This window comes from Podarcis raffonei, chromosome 4, assembly GCF_027172205.1.
Source record: "Podarcis raffonei isolate rPodRaf1 chromosome 4, rPodRaf1.pri, whole genome shotgun sequence".
NCBI lineage: Eukaryota > Metazoa > Chordata > Lepidosauria > Squamata > Lacertidae > Podarcis > Podarcis raffonei.
In genome coordinates this window covers 66,639,449-66,656,630 of record NC_070605.1, presented here as the reverse complement: position 1 = coordinate 66,656,630, position 17,182 = coordinate 66,639,449, and the positions used below count along the sequence as shown (strand labels likewise).

The window sequence follows — 17,182 nt, the reverse complement described above, 5'->3', positions numbered from 1 at the left end:
CTTGTTCTGATAAAAAACCACACACACAGTTATGCAAAAACGTATGTTTTTCTTAAAGCATGGTTTAAGGCAAGCCTTATCATCTCAGCAGCTTCTTGTTAAGACCATTAGCAACCCCTCTGGTCCAGAAAGTATTCAACTCTATATGTGTCACAAAGGACCTGTCCTTTACTGGTGGGATTTGGTGATAGAAGTCTGTATAATATCTTGACATCTAGTGCTGCGGCAAGATATAGAATTGGCGAGAGAGAAATTGTGTGTGTCTTGTTAAGTAGTTCAGGGCTCAATGTAAAGATGACATAGTCTGTTTGAAAGGCTCGCTCTAATTCAACTATTAGCTAATTGAAGCACTATTAGTAGTCTGGTACTGTGTGTAGAACTTTGTACAATTACACATTTACTTGCATAAATCAGGTACAGCTGATATCATAAAAAACTAACATATAAACACTGAACATGTTTTATTTTCTGCGTAGATGAAAACATCCAGTTGAAAATAATTAAAATATATATTCTGTTACAAACACTTGATAAGAGTTTGATATCATGCTATATATATAGTACAAGGTTAAGTTTCAGTATGGCATTCTTGTTTTGTGTACACAATGCAATGCACACCCTTTCCCCTATTCAATGGCAAAAACCCACACTCCCAAAATGCATGAAGGAGGCTAAAATATTTGTATAAAACATTTTAAAACCAACTGTAGGTTATATAAAATGAGTTGAACTATAAGATACTTGTTCTTCCAGTTGATGGCTAAAAATAACCACATGCATGCAAGATTGGGGTTTTCTCCATATTCAAATCTATTTTTTAATATTCTCTATCATGGAGTGGAATAAGCCACAGTTATTAGAATACACATTGTATTTTACAGTGTCTCTCTTCCACATGCTAGTTTGTATTAACAGCATTCAGAATTGCCACATTAGAAGCAAAAAGTTTGTCCAAGTATCGCTGATTAAAAAGTGTGGATAAATTTGGTAATTTTTTGAGTATGCGTAAATTTCACTTAGCCAAAAACTGCAGAAAATGTGCGGGGGTCTCACAGACTGCAGCCACCAACATAAATGCCAAGTATTTGCTATCACATTACCCATGTCATGCATCTATTTTTCATTAAGATTAATTTCGTAAAATATATTGCAGCCCTTGCAGCTCAATTCCAAACATCTGCAAGAGCTGTGTGGCACGGTTCCAAAGCCATTCTGGGCTGGTATAATCGTTTGTACACTTAATAGAGGGAACTATTTAGCAGACACAACAAATATTAACATCAGGCTGTTCATAAAATACAACACACCTCTGAAGTGAACTCATTTAAATCATATTGCAGTGATTTAAAGAAATACTTAAGCTTGGAAATTGTTTTGAGACTTTGCGGTACTTTTTGCTAAACCTGAGTAATACTAGTATACCAGCAAGCAAGGCATTTTCAAATGAGTAATGTGTAAAAATACTTTCTTTAACTAGACACATTTGATATAAAAAAGGCAATAAGAAATATAAAATCTACCTTCCTTTTTGGACTACATCTTCTCTATCATCACTTGTACTATTACATACAGTACATTCCATTTCCTACACAGCAAATGTACACAATTGTCCCTGATATGATATTGGCAGTGACAGCAAAATGTTTTACTATCAGCACTTCTTGTAGCTTATAGAAACAGCACCAAAGTGTATAATACACACACACATCCATGTGCACTTCAACTTCTTTGTTAAAATTGTAATTTTTTTCTACTTTAAAAGAAGCTGAGGGCAAGATAGAAATTCAGAACAAAAAAAAGTCACCACACTTTTTTTCCAGAAATCTTCCCAGAACAAAATGGCTCAGTACGACATGATGAAAATCCAAAATATTGCATAGTACAGGGACATTCCCCTGCGTGAATCCACCTGTCCTTTGATTGTTTCTTATCCCTCCAGAAATGGAAAGCAAAGCAGACAGGTGTTAAGTCAATAACAGCAAGAAGACACATTCACTTTCATCCAGCAAGGGTGAGCCACATGCAGCAAAAGGTGCTTTGTGGAGTTCAGACCCGTGCGTCTAGTACTAGAGCTGCGTGCAGAAATACTTGCTGGATTACACAGAACCTAACAAACTTCAGTGCAGTCAGGCCTGAAAGCATGAAATCATCTGTTTGGAGTGATAGAGGAAATGGTTATAGGCCTTTTTCTTCCCCTCCCCACCCAGTCCTCCAGCAAGAAGCCTGTAGTTGTACGAGTGTCAAGAAATGATCATAGTGCTCAGCAGAGTGTTCACAAAGCCTCATACTGCGCATAACAATCTGTAAACAGAGGCCAAAATGGATTGTGCATGGGGGTTTTTGTTTTGTTTTTACTGGTAAAACTTTCATCTCTACAGTTTGTCATCTGTCACAGTGCAAAAGTACCTTTTAAAAGACTTTCCAAAAAAATGAACACTATGTACAGCACAGAGGCATGTATCGTACTCACACACAAATATACAAGCGCATGAACGTTTTATGTTCACGTTAAGCTCCACAGAGACGGAATGATTCAAAATGATAGGTGGCACAGGTTCCAGTGAGCGAGGAGGAAGTTTGTTCACTCACTTGGAAAAGTTGGCTGTTCAAATCAGCCACGAGAACTTCCTTCTCAAAAAAGAAAAAGAAATACTGCCAGCTTAAATTGTCAACACTACAAAAATTCCCCTCATAATTTAAAACTCTTTACAAAAAAAGCTTTCTTTTGTTTTTAAACACACAGCGCGCACACATACAGAACATTTCATATGGCTATTCCCTTTGTGGAAACCTATGTAGCATAACTGAATAGTGATCTCCTGGAGTATCAGGATGTTAACCGAGAAGTGAACTCATTGCAGACATTAATACCTTTTCCCTTTTAGCATTATTAATTCAGTCACCTTTGCAAAACAAAGAATGTTAAGATCCTGATAGCATATTTTAATTCCTTTGGAAATTCAGCTGTTTTGGTTCTGAATGAAAATGCACCAGCTGAAGCCAAATGGTTGCGAATATATTTAGAACTTCCCATGTAAATACCCATGGCACTGCCTTTCCCTGCACCTTGAAAATTTTGTAAATACAAAAATGTAACTACTTTCTCTTGACAACAAATTTCATATTGTGGGGAAGAAACTTCTGGAAACCAGTGACAGTTTAGGACTGCACAGTGAATGGAACACTGGACACGATCTGCTGGAAACTTGTTTTGCTGAAGTGAATGGACCATCTCCCATCCATTTCTAAGATGCTCAGTCAGGCAAAGTTCCCGCTGTATTGTGCCTTCCCCCATCTTGATGAACCTGAGAGGCTGTCCAATAAACATGTGACATTATAGTTGTGCATCAGTTGCCTAGTATTTCCCTTGCTTAAGTCTCTCAATGTGGTAGCACAGCTTTAGTGCAGGCCCCAACTTCAGTCCCATGTATTTCATTATCATATCACTCCTCAGTAGCAAGAGAGCCTTTCCATCAATTTCCTGTGGAAAGAGCACACAATAAGGATTAACCACCTGGAAATATCTTGGTCTAGAATCCTTGAAAGAAAAAATAGTACTAGGCTTGCATGAAACAATGTGCATCTGCGTGTAATAAGCTCAACAAGATACAGTAGGTTGTAGAGTACAGCCTTGGGGAACATCATACAGAGAATGATAAATTATGACCTGGGGCAGTCTTTGCCAACCTTGTACCCTCCAGAACACCTGTGCTGGCAGGGACAGATGGGAGCTGTAATCCCAATCATCTGGAGGGCACAAGGTTGGTAAAGGCCGACCTAGGGTCTTTGTCACGATTGTGAATGGAAGGAGCCCTTCTATTTGTGAAGCCTAATTAGATGGTCTAAACCACTGAGCCTTTGGGCTTGCCGATCAGGTCAGTGGTTCGAATCCCCGCGACAGGGTGAGCTCCCGTTGCTCGATCCCTGCTCCTGCCAACCTAGCAGTTCGAAAGCACACCAAAAAGTGCAAGTAGATAAATAGGTACAGCTCCGGCGGGAAAGTAAACGGCGTTTCTGTGCGCTGCTCTGGTTTTGGTGTTCCGTTGCACCAGAAGCAGTTTATGTCTTGCTGGCCACATGACCCGGAAAAACTGCGAACAAATGCTGGCTCCCTCGGCCTGTAAAGCGAGATGAGCACTGCAACCCCAGTCGTCTACGACTGGACTTAACTGTCAGGGGTCCTTTACCTTTAATTAGGATACCAGTCCTTTTTACAGTATTTGTAGACATAGCTTTTTTTAAAGCTAGTCTCAAGGATATTGCCAAAATACTTCCGAATGTAAGTGCACTATTTGTGTTAAATTATTTTATATAGCAGAAACCCTGCCAAGCAAATAAAATTCTAAATTATTGGAAGGGTTCTGCAGGGAAACTATTTATTTGTATGCTGCCTTTCCAGAATTCATGCTCCAGGCAGTTTACAACATAAAAAAACCCCTCAACCACAACTTAACAAAAGTAGTCAAAAATAATAAATAAAACATTAAAATATACAAAACCAAACTGAACCATTTCCGAATAAATCACAACATGATCTAAAATACAAAAAACCAGCATCAACAACCCCAAGGCCCAAGAGTCTGTTCAGCAGCCTCATCTTTTCGTAGTGGGAGTCAGTAAGCTATAGCCTCAAACTGGGAACCAATTTCAATCTGAGCTGGGAATTAATTTTAGTACTTTAAATGTTTCCTACCAAAAATGCCTGGTTGGATGGTGTACGCTTTTAACAATCAAGCAGTATATAAATTTTATGAAATAAAAGTTTTGCTGGGATTTTTTTTAACCAAAAGACTGGAAAGTTTTTGCCTGCCAAAATAAAATAAAAATGCAGAGATTATGTAGTCTCCAGTGGGCTGCCAGAGAATTACACAATAACAGGTCAAGCTTCACAGGCTAATAGAGGCGACTTCTACTTTGAGAAATAATGAGCATTTGTAGTGAAGAACCCAACAGAGAATGTGATTCATCACAATGGATGGCTTCAAGTGAGCTTGCTATAGGTTTTGTTTGTTTGTTTGTTTTTAAAGCAAAATGGTTTGTGTCCCTGGAAAAAAACCCACAATCTCTCAAAGGTTGTGCCCAAGTTTTTTTACTCTCATGTAGTACAATAGACTGGGACGCAGGCGGCACTGTGGGTTAAACCACAGAGCCTAAGACTTGCCGAGCAGAAGGTTGGCGGTTCGAATCCTCGCGACAGGGTGAGCTCCCGTTGCTCAGTCCCTGCTCCTGCCAACCTAGCAGTTCGAAAGCACGTCAAAGTGCAAGTAGATAAATAGGTACCACTCCAGCGGGAAGGTAAACGGCATTTCTGTGCGCTGCTCTGGTTCGCCAGAAGCGGCTTAGTCATGCTGGCTGTAGTCATCCCTGGGCCAGTAAAGCGAGATGAGTGCCGCAACCCCAGAGTCGGCCACGACTCGACCTAATAGTCAGGGGTCCTTTAGTACAATAGACTAAATGTTGTAATATAAGCAAACAGCCTCCTTACGTGTCTTCTGAAGAGTTCTGCATGAGGCGCTAATGCCTGAGGATCAGCTTCTTTCACGAATCGCATGACTTCATCTATCGACCACATAGAAGGATCCTTACTGGGTACACGGGAGGGTTCTCGTTTTAGCGTGCTGAGGTCGGGTCCTGTTGTGGAGCTTGCAGCTTAAATATAAAAAATCAAGAAACTGAGGAAGGTGGAAATGCCGTTTGTATAACCAGCTCATTTTGGACACACAACATCAAGTTCTTGGGCTTCCATTTATAAATAAGAGGGGGCAGATTTCCACATGGTGATCCTTCCCTGCCATTCCTTGTGAGTGCCTCTCCATATAAGAAGGATTATATTTAATAACAATCTGTAAACACTTAGTGCTTTTTATTATTATTCATGCTGTGGTTAAATATACATCTGACTGCATTACTGGTTAATTAAGAAGGGTGGTAGGAGGGAAAATACCATATGGTGACTTTTTATATCTATAAAAGATCACGTATGTTTCTCTTAAGGCTCCACTACACTTGATGTTCTGCCTACAGAAAAGAGTGAACTGGTATTTGTGAAATGCAACAATTAGCTCATCTGGCCAGACTTTCATAGGTTAGGAAGGCCTGAATAATACAGATTACACCACACTATATTTAAGGTACAGCAGGTTCAAAAATGGAAGTGACAACTGAGAATTAACTACCTACCAACTTCTGAGATATCAAGGAGAGTTGAGGAAATACCTAAAACACTGTTAAGGAAGACAGGAATCTTCAAGCATGATTTTTTCCTACATTTCAGAAATGGCTCTTCAGTGACCTACAACCAGCCAATCCCTTATAAACCCTCATTACAACATGAGGAATCTCTACAGAGCAAGATTGGGTGGCTAACTTGATTTCTGGCATGTCTGATAACTTTGCAAGTTTTGACTTCTTTTTCAAATCCTTGCATATCAAAGCATGTTCAGAACCTGCTTTATAAACTAGTTTTTGTTCAACAAGGCAAAAAAAAAGCAATAATATATGACTTTATATATTGTTAAGAAGACAAAACAGAGCATGGACTTTTAAAGAACTAGATTGTACCTTCAATCCTCCTCTGCAGCCTATTCCTGTTGACTTCATAGTAACTGCTGTTCCCAGCAGAACTTGACGACAGTCTCCGTAGAATTGGTGCTGTGTTTGAGGTAGCAGTCACTGGCGGAAGAGAATTCCTGTAATAGGCTGCACTCCCTGAGGTTCGATATTCAGTGGAATTCCGGCAGTTAGGGCTTGCGGGATTGACTAAATTAAGTGCAGAATCCATTGAGTCCTCTGAAAATCTGTGTTCTTTGGAAGTGCCATTTTCTTCACTTGGCAAGGTTTCCGCTGTATAAAGTAATTTAACATAAATAATGCATTTACATTAGGAAGTATTATGGCAATATCCTTGATATTGCCTTGATAGGGTAGGGGTTTTTTTTGGGGGGGGAGAGCTATGTCTACAAATACTTTGCTGTAAAAAGGGCTGGTATTCTAATTAGGCATCTATGAATGGAAGGGCTCCCTCCATTCAAAGGTACGAACAAGACAGCATTTTCCTCATCTGCACTGGACAGCCTGATGCTGTTTATTGGCAGTGCACCATCTCTCCCCAGATTATAGTGGAAAAGACACAGAAGTAGGAAGAACTGTGCCTATATGGTAACTAGATTCCCCATAAAAATACACAAACAAGGGCGATTTCAGAGAAAAGGGCTCCTGTAGAACTGGCAGTAATCCCAGAAGTGTATGGATTTGGGGTGTAATTTACGAATTGGTGAAGTAAGGAAACTATGCCTATACATATTCATTTCTCCAGTTTTCATTAGAATCAACGTGCAGCTTGTTTTGCCTGTCCTAGTACTGAACAATATATGTAGATGTAAACCCACTGAAATCAGTGAGCTACACCATATAGTGCAGTCCTGAGGAAGTAGCCTAGTGTGTTATTTGTGTGTTGAATATTTCCCCCCATCCTCCCAATCTGGGTGTGCCTGCCACAGAATCCAGTACATGCCTGGACTGCATGAGAAAATAAGAAGAGTCCCTTCTGGACCAGGCCAGTCACCCATCTAGTCCAGCATGCTGTGGTCACAGTGACCAGGTGCCCATGGGAGGCTTGCAAGGAGGACCTGAGTGCAACAGCCTCTGACAACGGAGGTGAAACATAGCCATCATGGCTAGTAGCTACTTATCCTGCTATTCATGTGGGTTTGGGGTATATGTGCTCTTGGGCTAGATTGCCTAGAAATGCAGTGCTTCTTTTGTAAAGAAATATAACAAGAGTTACCTTCTGAGGGATGAGCTTCAGTCCTTGGTAGTTTAGGAGACAGGGGGGCAGTATAGGACGGCGAATCCTGAGAATATCGCTTTGTACTTCTGTTGTCAGAGATTTCCTCTTTTGCTGGGAGAGGGGGGAAAAGGAATCACTTTAAAAAACAACAACCACCTAAGTTGCCTTATGTAGTTCCTACATTTCCTTTGAGGAAATGATTTGGGCTGGTTCCTGTAGAAAAAACACCTATGGGAACCCTTGTGGGTTTTTCTACATTGCATGGATCTGTGAATATCTTGCTCAGAAACCTTTCTATGCAAAAATGTATATTGATCTTCCATTCTGGTGTAACCACTTCCCTGTATGTGCTCCTTTGCAGAAATTGTTCCAAAGCGCTGTCATTGGAGAAAACAGTTACGATGATACCATTTGGTATTCATGAAGGGCTCTTTTCCCATGCATGTGCTGATAACGTTAGGTGTAAAGTTTATCTCCCCCCAGTAGCTGAAGGCAGAAGCTTTTGGTGTTCCCTTGTGTTCTCAGACCAGTTCTCTAACGGAAAGCCATTAGAAAGACCAAGCTCCAGGAAGTTGATAGGGCGCTTTCAGAGAGGGTATCCAAGAGGAGCTGCTTTCTGAAGATTTGACTCCTGAAGCTACCAGCGAAGAGGCAGATGAACTGACCTGGGCAGATGCACCTGATCTCTGAAATGGGTCCACAGAAAAGGTCAGGTGTGATGCCATGCCTAAGGGGTGGCTTAGTTCATCAAGACCATAAGCCCCAAAATGTTTGCTAGGATTTTTGTGTAAGGAGGCAAAACCAAAACAGAGAACAACTTGACCATGACAGAGGGATGGCTATGGACAGAGTCCTCATGAAGAGAGGAAGGAAGGCGAAATATAGAGCAGAAACCAAATGGCCCCCTCTCTTTTTAAGTTCAGAGGTATAGGAAAAAGCTGAGGCAAATGGAGAGCAGGAAAAAAAGTTAGCAATGAGCTGACCAAGGGGCAGGAAAAGAGTGAAGGATAAGACACAACTGAGGTAAAAAATAATTTTTAAAAAACACTACTGGGGGAAAAGACTAGAGGTACTAAACAGACACACAAACCATAAAAACAAAAGCAAAACTATATACAGTAATACGCCGGAAGCAAAGATCATGGAGAGAGCATGCATGCCATGAACACACTTGGTAAAGGCAGAATACGGCTGATCTGAGAACATAAGAAGCTTCTAAAAATATGAACAGTGATTTCTGCCTTCAGTCATTAGGGGGAGCTGAACTCCCCACCTGATGTCACCCGTAAGCAGGGGGAAAAAAGGTGTATTCTACACTGAAAAAGGAAACACAGTATATCACAGAGGGACTGCAGTCAATTTGCTCATTGCAGCATGCAGCAATTGACATAATAAGCAATGATTAAAATGTGCATACTTAACCATCTGTGCATCTTTTTTTTTAATGGCCATGGCAGATGCCAAACTACAGTTTCTCAAAAATATTGAAAGCACAGCCTTCAACTATTTCAGCTCCTGAAAATTGTGGGTACAGAAATAATAAGCTTGGAAGGGTATCATGTGACAAAGAGAGTGAGCCAGGAAATCTGACCACTTCCCATCTCTCCCCAGTCATGCGCATCCTCAGTGGCCTTAGGCTTTCAGCCACATTTTTCTCAGCCCCCTGTTTCATATACATAATTCATACAGGGATAACGGAGCTTTCATAGGACAGCTGATGAGTTACTGCAATAACACATTTGGCATGCATGGTGGAGATGCTGTTTGAGCATTTTTTTTAGGAAGTAACTCAGCTTTTTAAATCACTGTTGTCTAAGAGAAAACCTTCTGAAAAGGCAGTTTTAGAAAATTAAGTAATAATGTAATGCCTAGACAACTGTGAAACTGGGTAGATTCAAATTCACAATTAACATCTGAACGTGGCTATCCGAGGAAGCAATATACCGGTATATAATCTCATGTTCACACAGCAATCCTATGTATGGCTATCCAAAAGTTAAGTTCTACTGAGTTCAATGGGACTTACTCCCAGGTAAGTACACAATATATATGGATTGCAACCACAGTCAATTTCTAATAAGTGCAATAAATAAATAATATTCCTTTATAAATCTGATGGGGGGGGGGAGACAAAAACCAAAATTATTTAATCCACACCAAAAATCCAGCAGCATAAATATGAGGCTTGATGGTGAGGAGTGTCAAATTTTCAAATTGCTTATCAAAATTGGTTTGCTTTCTTTCTGCAACAGCCAATGACCAGGATGATGCCTGAGCAGCAACTGGTGTGGAATTAGCCCTACAAAAGGCACAAGGGAATATTCTGCTTTTCTTTATAAGTGTCTATTGCTGTATATGTTAAAATCTAGGAACAAGCTAAGACACTAAAACCTATTTTTAAAATCAAGACTCATAAATTCCTATGCCACGCTACACCAGAGAGGTTTCCTTTTAAGACTTAAGGTTGCAAAATCCATTGAATTTATCAGTGCTTGCTTATGATTGTGCACACATGGTATCAGGCAGCAAAAAAAACCAACACATCTTAAGCACAAGACTTAAGATGGCCATTTACACTGATATTCACAAATATAAATCCAACTGTGTGTTGTTGTTTTAAATACACTTCTAAAAATGCAAGGTGGGTTAGGGTGGTGGAGGGCATTACCTGGTTTGTTTCTATCATATTCAGTGGGGCTGTATGCACTTCCCATGTAAGGGCTGAAGGGCTGGCTGCTGAAAAGGTTATCGCACTGCAGGCTGTGGCAGAGCTTCTCCAAGAAGCGCAGGACAAACGAGGCACTGTTTACAGAAGGAAGACTGATGGCGTGCTTCTCCCCATCAAAGGAAGCTATAGGGTAAAAAGAAGACCTCAAATCACGACGGGATTGATTGAAACACCAGTGCCTGTGGCAGAAACCCCCGGTTTGACAGAAACAAAGGGGGTAAAAGGCAGAACATTTATTGTGTTGTCTTTGCCAATTTCAATACCAAAGCGTGAACGTTTGTCCCTTGGCTAATCCAGAGTAACTGTGGTTAAGCTACCCTTTAAATAAAGGCAGCGCCGTAGTCTGATACAAGTTTTGTTATATGGCTGTAGATTTATCATCCAAGGCCTGGCTCCCATATCACATTGAACCACAGCAAAACAAATCAAGGTTTTCATGTGAATGAAAGGTTGCTCAAAAGTTCCCAAAACAATTCTTCCCTGCTACGCCACCGATGAAAAAAATTTAATCTAGCTTGAGTCATGAGAACGTAGGCTTGTGGTTTTCTCTTGGCTTACTGCCTGTGGTTTGTTTGGAGGAAACAAACGGTGAACCAGAGGGTGAAACAACACAACTAGCCAGACACCGGCTTTGCTTAAGTCTGTGGCTCAGCAGCAGCAGCATGGGAACTTTTGAGCAGCATGCATCATCACGCTGTACCTGCACATGGTTTAATACGACACGTGAACTGGGCTGGTGTCTCGGATGCAGGTAGCTTGTAAGGGAAAGCTTTTGGTCCTCCTTGACCCCTTCTCAAAACGAGCGGGACTTGGGCTACCTGTAATCAGCAGAGTAGCAACTGTTCTGCTGACTGCTGGTACTGTCCCTGTTTTGTATTTTGCTTAAATCAAGGACAACAGCAAACGTTGCAGAGCTGAAACTTCTGCTTTGTTTTATGTTTGGAAATAGCTGGAGAGTTGTTTTCTTAACCTAGAGAGACCCCACAATGGCAAAATTTGAGGCTGCTGTACTGCTACAACTCTGGCTGCAATCCCAGCCCACCTGACCTGAAAGTAAGCCCCAAATAATTCAATAGGAATTATCTCTGAGTAAAAATGCCTGTGATTGCCCTGGCAAATGGCACTCCTTGCATTTTATAAGACACTTTAAAAGCTACTTTATATATGTTGCTTTATATTCATAAATACCAAGGGCTCGTTAATTTACGCCAACAGCTGAAGTCTTCTATAACTTCTTGCATCCCATAAAGCCATAAACATCTTGTGTACAATAATGGGGTCTTACAAATGAAGCTGATATCTAACTGTTAAATCTATGCCAGTAGACTGACATTTCCTTTTGCGCACAGAAGATGTGAACAAAGATTAGTGACCATTCACAGTATGCACATCACAAGTTATACTGCGGGAAATGAAAGTTTAGGCATACCATAGTTTGTTGTCCTCATCTGGCGTTAATACAGGGAGAATAAAGTAAGGCAAACACTTTTTAATGCCATATGAATTAAGGCTAACTTGTGTCCTGAAGATTGCTTCTGCCAGGAGAAAAGTGACAAGCAGCAGCCTCTAATTTAGAACTGGAGAAATATTTAAACAACACTCTCTCAGGAGAATGAGGGAATAAAGCTGCTATGCCTTCCACATTTCTAAAATATAATTATAGGAAAAGAATAGCAGCAACAGCATCTCAGTTAAAAATCCATTGAGTGGGAACCCTAAACTGAGTAGCTCAGAACACTTCATGTAAAAAAGAAAAAAGCACAGGGTCTTTTTGCTCTTTTACTAGAAAACAACAGCATAAACATGGTTTCCATTTTAAAAAAATGTTTAGATAATGTAAGCATAAAGAAACCTAGTTCTACCTTATTTACCGCGGGATCAAATAAATAAAATGAAGTATGTCATTTACACAATTGTGCCACACTAATCTTTGGTCTTGATTTTGCACCCAAACTAAAACTGAATCACATTTTACTAATAAGTTAAGAAAACATGCTACTATTGCTCATTCATTTGCTGGATTCTACCCAAGTATGCTTTGCCATTATCAAACATGTTTCACAGCCTCCTGGTTTGTTTTATTAGTTCTGCTGCTGTTTTTATTATACTGCTTTATTACGTTCCATTTTTATTGACATTTGATTGTGTTTAACGGTTGGCTTCTTTGAGACTCTGCAAAAAGAAGGGATATAAATCCATTTATATATAAAAATAAAACCAATAAAATACCAGTGATGATCTCTCCCGCGTGGTGCCCCGACTTCAGGAATCCAAAGACTGTTTTTGATTGATAGGCACAGTCCACACAGGCTTGCACAGCCTGCTGAAGCACTACATTCACAGGACCCGGTCCAAAGTGATCAGGAAGCTGCTGAACCTTCTTTTTGTCCAGATGAGGCCCAGAGTTTCCGTGTTTGTTAACATAGACACAAACTAAGAGAAAAAAGGAGGAATGTCAATTTTTTTTAAAAAAAAAGAAGAATCTGCAAACAATGCATTCCAGACCAAATAATATTTCATAAAGTTTTCATTGAGAATGGACTGGATGAACATCTTCTATACATTTTATCTATTTCAAAAGCTTGCAAATAGCTAAACTGTAATTAAATGATGAAACAGAGGAGCTGATGCTCGGCATTTAAAAACTAGGTAAAGGTAAAAGGTAACGGATCCCTAGACAATTAGGTCCAGACAAAGGCGACTATGGGGTTGCGGCACTCATCTCACTTTCAGGCCGAGGGAGCCGGCATTTGTCCACAGAGAGCTTTCTGGGTCATGTGGCCAGCTTGACTAAACCTCTACTGGCGCAACGAGACACTGACGGAAACCAGAGTGCACGGAAACGGTGATTACCTTCCCGTCGCAGCAGTACCTATTTATCTACTTGCACTTTGACGTGCTTTTGAACTGCTAGGTTGGCAGGAGCTGGGATAGAGCAATGGGAGCTCACCCCGTTGCAGGGATTCGAACCGCCGACCTTCAAATCGGCAAGCCCAAGAGGCTCAGTGGTTTAGACCACAGCGCCACCCACGTCCTTTATGTAAAATCTACCCACACTAAACAAACTACTTCCATATGCTTTATTTAACCTCCAACTCCAACAGGTGGTGGTGAAACCACAAATGTCCACACACTTGCCACATGTAGACAAGCCTAACTGACTTTGCCAAATTATATACCCACATTCCTTGCTTTTTCCTGTTATCCTCCAGAACTATAGAGCTAACATATATGCCTTTAGGAGCAAATGCGGCTCCTTCCCTTCTATATTTTGTCTGCCCTTGTAATAACCCCAGATCAAGGTACTCTTCCCATATTTGGATAGGGAATGTTGGCTACAAGTGTCTTGGTAAAGTCACACTGAATAGGTGGCAGGAAATTAATGTGTTCATGGAGCGAAAATCTTCAACATATGCATTTGAAAATATAGTTTGTTGATGTTGATGAGAGGTAACTGCCGCATGCCCATGATAAATGGAATGAGAGAAAAGCAGAAACAGAAACAGAAGGTAAGAGAAATACAGTGGTACCTTGGTTTATGAACTTAATCTGTTCCAGAAGTCTGTTCTTAAACCAAAGCGTTCTTAAACCAGGGCGTGCTTTCCCATAGCAGCGGGGGACTCGATTTACAAATGGAGCACAATCAACAGGAAGTGGAACATGTTCTGCTTCCAAGGCAAAATTCACAAACCAAAACACCTACTTCCGGGTTTGCAGTGTTCTTAATCCAAGTTGTTCATAAACTAAGCTGTTCTTAAACCAAGGTACCACTGTAGTAAAAATGAGGGGTAGGGTATAGGCAGCAGGAAAACAGAAGGTCAGAATTAAGGCAAAGAAAAATAAGATCAGAAGGCAGGGGGGAGGGAAAAGACAAGATAACAGAACATGGTGAATGAGAAATAAAAGAAGGAGGAAATAGAAATTTCAAAGCAAAACAAGAAAGGTGGTGAGAAAAGCAAGAGATCAAATAAACACACTTTCAGGGCTGGATATGCACTGGAGAATGAAACAGAAGGTGAAAAGCGGGGGTTAGCCGCAACATGGAAATCTAGAAGGCAAAGGAAATGGGGCTGCAAAAAAGCTGACTGGTTGTTAGATGGGTAAACAGCCAAAAACGATAGAACAGGGAGAGAAAGAATAGGACCAAGCCACAGAGACACTCTGAATACTGCTTTGGGGAAATAATCTGCTGTTATATCTGACAGAGCCAGATAGTTCTTCAGCCTGTGCAGGGAAGTAACAAGCAAACTGTTCAGCCAAGCAACAAGACACAAGAAGATACCCGAGACCAATGGAGGCCTATTTTGTGCAGGTAGAGTGCTGCTAACTCTGAAGGCAGTGAAAGTAATGTCTACCAAGAAATGAAAGCCAAGTGAGAGATTTGGGAACAGGGTGCTAGCAGTAGCACGCACCATAGCTTCATTTTCCAATCACTACTACTACTTCCTATTATTTTTATTTTATTTTCCATTACTACTGTGTACATGCTAACTAGAAGTAAAACTATGCAGCCAGTTACCTGCATTTCTAGTTTAGTGGACTTTCATGCATCCATAAAAGATGCTACTTAAAAAAGAAAAGTTATTGGGCCCACAATTTGCTTTCTTCTGAGAGGTGATAGAGGTAACACATATCCGAAGAGTTTCAAACCTGTACACAAAATGAGGAGTCGGATCCAGTGTCAAAGGCTGTTGTTCACTTTCAAGCGAACAGAGGCAGCAGCCTTACACTGAGTCAGACATAGGGCTATCCAGCTCAGTAATGTCTGCAACAATCTGACAGTGGCTCTCCATGGCTTCAAACAGGGCATTCCCTGCCATACCTAGAGATGTTGACGACTGACCCAGGGACCACCTGCGTGCAAGCAGATGCTCTACCACTTAGCTACAGACCAGTATCTGAATCCATTTACTTTTACCAGTGCTTTCATGGCACTCTGGAACCAACCAGCAGTACCCCTGAAGATTTATACAGACAGACATGCAAGCTATAGATCATTTTACCTGTTGAAATGACAGCCGCTGTTACGCCAGTGATACTAGGTCCATCTTTGTGTATCTGAGGTGCGCTGTTGTCCACTTTTGCAGAGGTAAGGGGAGGAGGAAATACTGGAGATTGCACTGGTAAGATTTTTTTCTGTAAAAAGAATATATTTATCATAAATTTTAAAAAATATAACTGTTTCTTTCCTATCAGAAGACAGACAGCCTTCAGATCACCATTTGCTGAAACTCTTAGTTCTCTTAACTGTAGAATGCTGCCAGAAGTGTATAAAGACTAGATCTTTGCAACTCCCAGTCCCAACCCATTTTTCAAGGGTTCTCCAGAAGGGTCAGCATCAGAATTTCATCACAGGCTAGGGAACCACATGAGATAATCTGTTAAGACTGGCTAGCACACAAAAAGCCAGCTCAAGATTACTTCACACATCGCTACCATATTAAGTACAGTGGTAGGTTCAGGTAGCTTCAGGCATTGTAAGCCACATCAGTTGTGTCCCACTTGCATGTCTAGTTCCCATGGATAATAAAGCTGCTGATACTTTAATTGATAATGATGGCAGATGCTGATATTCTTCTTTGCCACTGTCCTTGCAACAACTGGCAAAAATGCATGTTTTAATTAGTGATCTTTGCCAGTAAAGTTAGCCTGCACCGAAGCAGCTCTTTTTAAAGCAGAGAGTCAACAAGAAATTAAATAAAGGGATATTTATTTTGGCAACCACATTTAGATTAACACTGAATGGGTAGCAATGGGTAGCTGAGGACAAATAAGTGGTTCATAAATTAACGAAATAATAATATCTCTTTCACATAAGTATCAAGGTGATTTAATGTCAAACAATTTAAAAAGCAAAAATAGGTCAAAACAACAACTAAGGATTGATTTTAAAACAATACTTGAAGCTCCAAGGCCTAAAATGTTCACCAATAACATGTACAAAAGGGCAGGCCCAGCTCAAAAGATGAGGCCTACTAGGTAGGTAAGGGATAAAGTGGTCTCTAAAGTATTATGTTTCCAAGTGCACTCTCCCTGTATCAGCAAATGTAGCAATCTAAATATATATATATATTTATCTTTGTCTCCAATACATTCAATAAAATATATTGTTTGCACCTTTTATTATTGTTCTTTCTATACTGCCCTTCATCTGAGGATCACAGGGTGGTTTACAATATAAAAATACATAACATAGTAACAAACAAAAACAATGCCCCGCCCGTTTAAAAGGCCATAGATTTTTTTTTTTTATTGGTCACAGGCCTAGAAGAAGGGGAATGTTTTTGCCTGTCGCCTATAGATACGCAACGAAAGTGCCAGGTGAGTTTCCCTGGAGAGAGCATTCCACAAGTGGGGAGCCACGACAGAAAAAAGCTTCTTCTTGTGTTCCCACCCTTCAGACCTCTTGTGAAGGGGGCACAAAAAGAAAGGCCTCAGATAATGATTACATGATATGGGGCGGTTTATATGGGAAGAAATAGTCCTTGAGGTATCCGTGGTCCTGAGCCATGTAAGGCTTTATACATCAAAACCAGCACTTTGAGCTGAGCTTGGGACCTAATTGGCAGCCAGGGCAGTCAGGACAGGATTGGCATTGTATGCTCAAAGCGTCTTGCCCTGGTGAGCAACCTGGCCCCTGAAGTCAGCACCAGCTGAAGTTTCAC

At 40.7% G+C, this 17,182-nt stretch overlaps 1 protein-coding gene and 1 long non-coding RNA gene across 2 annotated transcripts in view; one reads left to right on the top strand and one right to left on the bottom strand.

The window, feature by feature from the left end:
- Positions 1-444: 444 nt before the first annotated feature.
- Positions 445-17,182, bottom strand: part of SCML2 (Scm polycomb group protein like 2) — a 32,569-nt gene continuing 15,831 nt past the window's right edge. Inside the window, exons 8-14 of the mRNA XM_053387122.1 lie at positions 15,521-15,653; positions 12,747-12,950; positions 10,458-10,640; positions 7,787-7,900; positions 6,562-6,843; positions 5,486-5,649; positions 445-3,481 (exon numbers count right to left, since the gene is read on the bottom strand). Coding sequence (XP_053243097.1) covers positions 3,356-3,481; positions 5,486-5,649; positions 6,562-6,843; positions 7,787-7,900; positions 10,458-10,640; positions 12,747-12,950; positions 15,521-15,653 — 1,206 coding nt within the window. The 3' untranslated portion in view covers positions 445-3,355. The remainder of the gene's footprint in view (positions 3,482-5,485; positions 5,650-6,561; positions 6,844-7,786; positions 7,901-10,457; positions 10,641-12,746; positions 12,951-15,520; positions 15,654-17,182) is intronic.
- On the top strand, positions 13,404-16,633 carry LOC128413173 (uncharacterized). The gene is made up of 2 exons (XR_008330266.1): positions 13,404-14,829; positions 15,771-16,633. It is a non-coding gene; the product is annotated as an uncharacterized LOC128413173 (long non-coding RNA).